This window comes from Fukomys damarensis, unplaced genomic scaffold, assembly GCF_012274545.1.
Source record: "Fukomys damarensis isolate Sample0158 unplaced genomic scaffold, DMR_v1.0_HiC HiC_scaffold_23, whole genome shotgun sequence".
Classification (NCBI taxonomy): domain Eukaryota; kingdom Metazoa; phylum Chordata; class Mammalia; order Rodentia; family Bathyergidae; genus Fukomys; species Fukomys damarensis.
Genome location: NW_022900935.1, coordinates 59,461,729 through 59,471,079, shown reverse-complemented (window position 1 = coordinate 59,471,079; position 9,351 = coordinate 59,461,729). Strand labels below are relative to the sequence as shown.

The 9,351-nt window shown below is 45.8% G+C and overlaps 1 protein-coding gene across 3 annotated transcripts in view; it reads right to left on the bottom strand.

Annotated features, from left to right (window-relative positions):
• Positions 1-2,040: 2,040 nt before the first annotated feature.
• LOC104858980 (leucine-rich repeat-containing protein 37B-like) overlaps positions 2,041-9,351 on the bottom strand; it is a 40,171-nt gene continuing 32,860 nt past the window's right edge. The window contains exons 10-11 of one of the 3 annotated variants that reach the window (XR_004518704.1): positions 3,616-3,818; positions 2,041-3,366 (exon numbers count right to left, since the gene is read on the bottom strand). Coding sequence is in view for 2 of the 3 variants with exons in the window: in XM_033767975.1 (XP_033623866.1) it covers positions 3,786-3,818 (33 nt within the window). In the remaining variant the exon portion in view is untranslated. Of the gene's footprint in view, positions 3,819-4,615; positions 4,940-9,351 lie in introns of those variants that run through there. The other 2 variants (XM_033767975.1, XM_033767976.1) reach the window with 2 other exon arrangements.

Here is a 9,351-nt window from a genome sequence, read left to right as displayed (position 1 = left end):
TATATATTTATATTTATATAAAAAGACTAATAATAGTATGTTATACATTGATAGCAGCAACAGCTTTTCCAGGTTCTGCAGTCATCTGAACAAAATTATAGACATTCAGCATATTCCATTAAAAAGAAAAGAAAAGAAAAGAAAACAAAAAAACAAAGAAAAGAATAATATCCAGAAAACAGCACAGTTCTCTTGCAGTCCAGCACGGGCTCTCAGCTCAGCCTCCAGGCCCTTGGAAAGAGGGTAGTTCTTTTCCACCAGCAGATAGTATGCCGTTTTCACCTTTAAGTATGGAAACGATACTCTCCAATCAGCATTTAGTGTTGCCTGAGTCCACAGTTACACATGTGGAGCTGGAGCCTACTGCATCTGCAAAGCCCACTGTGAACGCAGAGCCTTCTGCTACCCAGCAGGAAGACTCTGCTCAGTCCACAGTTACTATGAACAAGTGGAGCTTTCCCCAATCTGGACTGGTCCCGTTACCCTGCCTGCAGAATTCCTTGAAAAATCTGAATCTCCACCAGCTGAATGAGCTGTTGTAGCTCAGATTCCAGATGCCCCAAGAGAGTTAGATTCTGCTGCAACTCAGCAGGAGTTCCCCAGGAAATTGTATCCAGTGTTGCCTCCAGCCTCTCACAGGCTCAAGACCTACTGTTGTATGAGCTTGATACGTAAGGAATCAGTAAGTGACACAGAGACGCAGCAGAATGGAAGTAAAATAACAAATTTACTCATCAATAAGGGTGGATCGCACATATGCTGTGCCTGGATCGACAATGCACTGGGTTATAACTCCTCCTTTTATAGGGTTTTACAGCCTTGGCTTCATTTGGGTAATTACATTTCATTCTCATAGTTCAAATCACGGTCACAGAATAGTTAATCTTTTCAACCCAGTTGTAACAGTTCTTTGCAGTTGGGGAGTTTACCTTTAAGATTTGCCTAGGTATCTATTGTAGTCCACAGGAAGGGGGATATTCAGGGTCAGGGGAGCAAATGCTAGCAATGGGTTCTTTCATCCAGACACTCTCACGATCACGTGGCTCCAGTCTCTTTGGAGCCCAAGACCTTGCTGTGCCCTGTTATCTCAGGGTCAGACCGAATGCCTCATTCAGCAATTAGTGCCTTTGGTGCCTATTAGTTCTGAGTGAAACAAACTGCTGTTAGAGACAGCAGAAGCCATTTTACATTGTAACACTTTATGGGTTTTTGCTATTTATAAAAGTTTTCCCTAACAAGGTGACAAATTAGGACACAGATCAAGAATCAGCTCAGCCTCCAGCATCACCCAGTGTCATGGCACCACTACTGCATACGAGCCTTACTGTAAGTCCTGAACTCACCACAGAGCCTGTCTATTCTGTGGGTCCACAAGAGGCTATCGTTTCTCTGATAGTGTCACCCTGAGGTGACACTTGCACATCGAGACCTGGGGCAGGCTCAGCAGCCCAACCTGACTCCTGCAATGATTCAGCCTTTGAACCTGGAACATTCCAGAACTTTTCTACCTATTTCAGGGGGCTAACTTTCCCCGACTTTGCAGGAGACCCCATCTCAGCCTCTGGAACCATCTATGGAGGCTGCAGCTCAACCTACAGAACCACGTGCGATGGCAAATCTGGCACCATGAGGTCAGCACTCAGCTCAGGTTCTAGCATCACACAGATTTTTTTTTTTTTAAGTTTGAGGAACATATACTTCAATTAACAATTTTTTTTTTTTTTTCAGCTTTAATTGAGTTTATTGGTACATTTTACGGATACAGTACAGTTACATTCATTGTTGAGATCTTGCACCTCTACATGACAAGTCTTGATTCTCATTTTTTCCCCTTAACTCTGCCCTCCCTTCAACCCACAATTAACAATTTCTATAGGCATAGTCAACCTAGGTGAGAAGCCATGGTGCAGTTGAATTAAAAAAAAAGAGAGAGAGAGAGGCCGGGTGTGGTGACGCACGTCTGTAATCCCAGCACTCGGGAGGCTGAGGCAGGAGGATTGCTGTGAGTTTGAGACCAGCCTGGGCTACCTAGTAAGTTCCAGGTCCGTCTCAACTACATAGTGAGACCCTGTCTCAAAAAGAGAGAGAGACAGACACAGAGAGCCAGTGCAAGTTTTCAAGCAGGAGAGCTAAATGGTTACACAGGAGGACGATGTTAGAATCCATGTGTAGAGTGATCTAGAGGGGACAGCCGGATTCGGAGACCACCTAGAAAGCTGTAGGAGATCTGGGTTAGAGTGAGAGTGGTGGTGATGAGCGTGGAGAGAGAATCCTGTGAGCACTACGTGACTGAGTGATTGAGCGAAGCATCGGGGGGTAGGGTGGACAGAAGCACAAAATCAAACCTGAATTCATAGTTCCTGAACTCGATGAAGATGAGAATGACAGAAAGAGCAGGACATAAGGAAAACCAGTTTGACGGAGAAGAGTTTAGTTCATACAAAGAATGTAGCTTTTCAACCTGAATCCTATAGTTTGATTTACAAATTAAACCGAAGAAACTGCATCCTTTGGAAAAGTTTTGGAGGCAGAAAATCAGGAAAACAATTAAAAAGGTGAAAAAGAAAAACTGCCATCCTTATGCATTCTAGCCTTTCACATCCCTAATTTAAATGACAAATCTTTCCAAAGAGATTGGAAAATGACCAAGCAAAGAAAAAGAGCCTGGCAGATGTTCAGCTTGGAAGAGAAAAGGTTCACACGGTAAAGAAGGTCCGCAAGGGGCCAAAGGGGGCTCAAAAAATCTCTTTAAGGAAGTGAGAAAATAGAAAGTCAAGGCAAAGCAGAGTGCCCAGCCATTCTTGGAGGATATCGTCTAAGAAAGAAGCCCCAAAACACCCATCCCAAGGGGCCGGAGCACCATCCGAGGTATGGAGGCCAAAAGTTGATGGGAAACTGCTCCCACATACAGCCATGGTTCACAAAGGAATAGAAGACAAAAAGCAGTCTCTTCTCCCTGAAACATAACTCATTGGGCAGATCTCCCTCCTCCATCCCTGCCAAAGCCCTGCCTGAGGTGAGAAACAGAGCAAATTACTTTGTCTCTAGTGTACGATGTTGGAAGATGGATATGCTAGGGCCAAAACTATACAATGTACTAAACCAATGTTACATTCCCCTGCAAAAGCATTGCTTTCATAAAACTCATTCTCTTATGGTCCATGGAACACCCAAGGCCAAACTGAGAGAAAAGTTGAGAAAGGAAAATACATGCAGTAGACTAATGCTTGCAAGAAGCCCTCTGTTCTTGGTAGCAAGAAGTCTCATCAGTTCGCCTTCTCAACAGTCCCATCTTCAGGAGACGTTTTTCAGGAGAATCTTGTCTTAGAATTACATGCTCATTCAGAAACTTCAGTAGAAAGTACTCTAGAAAACCATACCACAGCAGATACTTTTGAAGGATGGGTTTTGCAGTAAACACTAGTGTACAAGAAGAAACTGAAACCACAAGAATCCCTCTGTTGCAGACTCTGCTGTGCCTGCATTCAACACAATGGCAGCTGCGAACTAGAACAGGGAGGCACACTGGGGCACCCCAACATAGGCACTGACTCACCCTTCAAAGACTCCACCTCCCCACTGCTGTCATTCCCTGGTGATCAGTTTGAAACTTACCTAAACCAGCAACTCCAGCCATTCTTCCCCAACAATGAATAAGAAGGCTGATTTCCCACATCATCAGGAGTTTAAAACGGACTGCTCTGAGGCCCACGTGCAACTGGCCTTTGCCAAGCTCATCTCCAAAATGGGCCTCCTGATGCAGCTTCTCAGGGAGCAGCAAGAAGTCAAGGTATCCAAGCCCCAGTGAATGCAGACCGCTGGAAAAGTGAGAACCGTGAGAACTATACCAATGAGAGAACAGCAGAGCACAGAAGAGGAGGAGGAGCAGGAGTCAAGTGAGGTGAGGACAACTACCCAACATGAGGGTCTGCCATGAAGCACCCAAGAAGGAAGACGTATCTTGACTTGGCCACATAACTTTGGCCAGGACAGTGATGCCCAGCCCACTCCTTCAGAGAAAAAAGCTGACCTGACGCACAAGATAAACAAAAGAATATGCATGATAAAATTTGTAACCTGTTCCACTTGATATGTTTTTAAGAACCTGCAACCTATCTACTCAGGAATGGGAGTTTTGAATAGTCAGCTTTCATTCTTCTTTTCCCTTTTTAACAAAAATATATATATTTTTTTAAGTTCACAAAAGAAGATACAGGATATAGCTACAACAAGGTCATCTTGGCAATATCTGTGACAGCAGTACTGATGATTTTGATAATTTTCTGTCTCACTGAGGTAAGGACAACAATTAATTCAAATTTCCTGAATGCATCCTGTCTTTGTAATAGATTCAGATGAGATCGGGCGTGTTTAGGGTGGTATGGCCATAGACTTTGTAATAGATTCAGAAGCCATGAAACTGAAAATCCAAGCCACTTTGCCCATTCCTACTGGACATCCTTCCATCAGTAACTGAGACCTAGCTCTTTGCTCTTTTATTGAAATGAGACTTCCAGGATTTTTTAAAAATTAATTTTATTGGTATATTTTAGACATATAATGACATTAATCATTGCAAACTTGTACTTGATTCACCCGAGCAGTGTGGACGTACCGTCGCCCATAGTAACGGGCTAGTTCAACTGGTGGTCTGATCTGTTGAACGGTTTACTGGTACAAATGTAACGGTTTAACGGTTTCCTTCCGGAATGTGTGGGCGGAGCTCTCTAACAGCCGCGCAGCTGGAGAGTGTAAAAGGAGAGGTTCGGTAATAAAGCAGCAGCAGCAAGTACCATGAGAAGAAAGGTGCCTCCCGTCTCTCTGTCCTCGTCCTTTCAGGTTTAGGACCTGCTGGCAGGATCCTGACGTCGCGGCTCGCGACATGTAACTCGCCATTCAGCCCCGATTTCTTCTATTCTTGTAGTTTTTTCTTTCCATCCTAAACAAATGTCAAAAGTACCAACTGTGTCACTGAAGGGCAGGTGTCGCTGGGTCAGCAGTGACTGTGCTTTGGGCATTTACCATTGCGGGCTTTGGTTGAGTGGGAGCCCAGGGCCTGAATGTGGACCACAGTAGGGTGGGAGAGGTATGTGCAGGTCCTAAGGGTGCACATGAGGGCTGGGAACAGGCCAGTGCTTGGATGTGACCTCCACTGAGCTTGGCCACGGGTCCTCTTTCCCTTGATCTCTGGGCAAGGGCGGAGTCCCTATCTCCACAACAGTTGGGAACCCTGTGCCTGTTTCCATTTATACAACTTGCTATTGGGTGTATGGCCTTGTACCAAAGACTTTCGGGATACTTTTACTAAAAACACTGACTCTTCACACGGGCCTGCCGCTGTCCAATGTGAGCGACTAAAAGCAGGGTTACAAACTTGGTACCTCTGCCTTTGAGTCACTCTGTCTGGCAGTTCCCTTGGATTCTAGGGATCACAGGTCTGATCCATGAACATCTCACGAGGAGTGGAAACTACCCACAGGCAACAGCACTTTCCTTATCACTGCTTTAGACAGGGGCACCCTGACCAGTCCTGAGGTGATGACCAGCCAGACCACCTTTGCCTAAGACTGCTTGATTTTGCACACTTCTGTCTCCCTCGTCTCTGTAATCTGGGAGCTCATGTCAACCCTCAAAGACAGGGCTAAAAACACTGGTGCCTTTGTCATCCCAATGAGTTATACACCAGGAACATGCCACCAGATCAAGCCCTCAGTATCCCTCAGTTATTCCACCGAATTGTTGCTTCCACTGAATTTTGAGGCCGTGGGAAGTCCCTGAGAACAATTTCTTGTCTGTTTCTCAGGAGTCCCTGCCTCTTGGTCTCTTACTTTCCAGGCCCCGCTCTCTGAAGCCTGCAGGCTTGTCTGTCTCACACTGCTCTCCACACTTTTGTGAGGCTACTAAAGGCATGGGTCCTAGGGTGGGCTGGTGTAGCACAGGTCAGAGACATGAACAAATGCTCACACGTACTGCACATTTCTAGGAACACTTTCACACCAGGTAGACTCCAGATGGGAAACAAAATCTCCTGTTACTGTGTGACTTGGAAAATAGTAAAAGCACCTGTAAAGTGCTACGGGAGCAGAGGGGAGAACTGGAGAGGTTTCAGGTTCACAGCATCTGTGAACATGTGCAGCATTGTTGAGTTTGGACATACGTGTTGTTTCAGTCCAGCTTCAGTCTTTGATCCTCCAGCCCTCCTACTCCCGCCTCATGCAGCCCGCCACAGCCCTCTGTCTTCTGGGAACAGACCCTTCTTCTGGCTTGACTTTGGGCTGAGCCTCCTTCATACCCTGTGATTCTGTTGGGTTTGGGTTCCTGGTTTCATTCTCCCAGAAAGTGCACACATGACCATGGCTGGCCCATCAGAGCTAATAAGAGGCTTTTCTCTGACCTATTTCCTTCAATGCTGTGTAGAGTGAGAATTACTGCTGCCCATCTTGCAGACATGGGGCCTGGTCCTGCCACCACAGCACCCAGCACAGGGGAAAGTGCAGCTGAGAGGTAGACAGGGACAGGTTGCTGGATGTGGTCAGACCTTATGCTGTAGGGCTGTTTACTGTTAAAGTATGATTTTTAGTTGGGATATAAAGAGTGCTAACAAACCTAAGTTTGAACTTGGACAAATCATCTACTCCTCAGCCTCAGTTTCCTTACCTATTAATTGGAAGAATAAGATCTACTTCCCAGACAGCTGTGAGATTTAAATGAGATAGCACACACATGCATGCACGGGTGCACGCACGCACGCACACGCGCACACAGTGTATAATTGCTATTAGTGATATAATTAGCATTAGTGGAGGACACAAGATTTATGTGCTCTGTACACATGTACTCAGAGTCCCCCAGTCTTGATGGACTCTTTATTATGGCTGTGACTAGATGTCCCCCCAAGGTCTCATGGGTCACAGGTGGGGCTTTTGTAGAAGTGGCTGGATCTAAAGTGTGTGATGCTGGAATTGATTCATGGTGAAATACTACGCTCAAGGGCCCTAGGATTGAGTGTGAGCGCTACCTGCCCTAAGCAGTCTGGATAAAAGGGGCAGAAAGACACTATTAAGGTCCCTTGTTGCATTTGCTGTCTTCTGCTTGCTAAGAACTTCTCCGCTGCGATGCCCCTCTGCCAAGGCACCCTGCCTTACAGCCAATGATGAACCAAAACCCTACAAACTGAGCTAAATGAACCCTGCTTCCTTTAACTCTGGGTGTCAGGTATTTTGGATCAGCAATGAGTAAACTAACACAAAATTCGGTAGTAGTGAAGTGGGATTGTTCCTGTGACCATACCTGACCATGTGGTTCAGGAGCTTTGGGGACTGGCTTGTGGGAAGAGTTTGGGAAGATTCAGAGATGTTCCAAAAGTAGAGCTGAAATGCCTTAGGCTGTACTTGATGGGAGATTCTGGTCGGAGCTCAGGAGACCTGAAGGCTGATAAAATGCTGCCAGTAAAGACCAGGCTTGGGGGGTCTCTGCTGGGAAGAGGGACTGCATTGGCTGCTGGATCCCAGATGATTTGTGTAATGGCTTGGTAGAAAGTTTGCCTGCATGTTGCTCCTGTCCAGAGTCTGCCAGAGGCTGAGGTTAAGGGTGGTGAACTGGTTAATCTGCACAAGAAAATTTCAAGGCAAATGTTGAAGCAGTGACATGGCTGCTGTTGGGGGCTTTTGGCCAGATTGAGAATCAAGAGCAAAGAGCCCAGCAGAATGATTTAAAACATTTTGAGTTTGGTCAGAAAAGAAATGAGCTCCAGCAAAGCTGTGGGACTGCTAAATAAAGCTGAAAAGATCTTGATTGCTGAGAAGGAACAGGGGAATAGAAAGGATGACAAGAAGCAGCAGGACTCCACGCTTTGAGACAGGGTCCCATGGCACCATGTTCCAGAATGGTGTGGCTTAGGAAGTTGTTCCTAAGGATTTGGTTCACAGCCACTTGAGAGAAGGAAACCTGGCTTCCTCCTGGTCTACCTTGCTGTCAGCCATGTGGTGCTGGTTTTAGGTACACATAGAGTACAAGAGTCGTGGGGTCAGGAAGGTTTCCACTCCCAATTTGAGGAGCAGCCCTGGGAGGTGAACAGGTGAACACTGGGTATCTTTCTTTACTCCATTTATCCAACCAGTAACACCCATCTCTCCATATTCTTCCCTGTGTGCTGCTGAGTTCTAATAATGAGCAAAGTCAGAATGAAAGAAAGCCGTAACTGCCTACCTCACTCACCATTGCATTTATAATATCCAGAACGGTGCTTTGGATATAGTATTGCTCAAAGAAAGCATGTCGAATGACTTGGTAAGTAAAACAAAAATAAGACACAGGGAAGGTATGCACATTTCACAAACTGTGCAAAGTTGGGACTCACCACTGTGAAGCGAGGCTACTGTGGAATTCCTGTCATTAAACCAAGCTGTCAATAAGGCTGAAATCCAATTCAGACAGTTATACTTTAACAGGAGGAACACATGAAAGGAACTGCATTAAGGGAAATGCATTTAGTTTTTTTTTTTTTCTTTTTGCATTTAGTTTTCAAAGGACAAAGACCACAGTAGCAAAGGCAGAGTGGGTCCTCTTGAGGCCCTTGAAAATTGCTGTCATGCCTGGGAGTGTGTCTCAGTGGTAGAGCTCTTGCCTCGTGTGTGAGAGAACGTGGTCTTGAACTCACTGAAACAACACTTTTACTTTACGTTTTTAAAATCCCATGAAGTAGGGCTAGGGATTTAGCTCAGAGGTTCCACTGCCTGCCTCTCAAGAATGTGAAAGCCTAGTATACCACTTGTAATCTATTATAAATTTTGTACACATGGTAGAATTCATTTATAATGAATTAAGTGATTATTTTCTAGCCAAAAAATAACCCTTACCAGTTGTAATTTTTTAATTTAGTTTTTAATTTCCAAGACTCTTGACTCTTTGTAGTAACATAGGACCAGTGTGCCAGTCCCACAGCCTCCTGGAGCTGTTACTTCCTGGGAACCATTTGCCGATCTGAGGAGTGGCCTCGTGCAGACTCGGCTGTCCTGTCACCTCTGGGGCTCTGCCCTGAGCCTGATATGTGGGGGGCTTTAGCATCACTGCAGACAACCTCATGTGGAGGCCTAGGGACATTCCCGACAAGCCCCACAACCTCAGCAGGTGGTGTCAACCAGAGCTATAGCAACCTGCAGGACATTTGAAAGGGCCCAGCATCCTTGTCATGTGCAGTAGTCTGGCAGACAAAGCCATCTGCTCCTGCCCGAGACTGACAGTAGGGACAGGACCGTGCATCCCAGTGTGTCCTGTGCCCGGGATGACAGGCGTGCAGGTGGAGGCTCTTCCTGTAGTAACATATTTTAAAACCAAACATGGCTGTTTGTC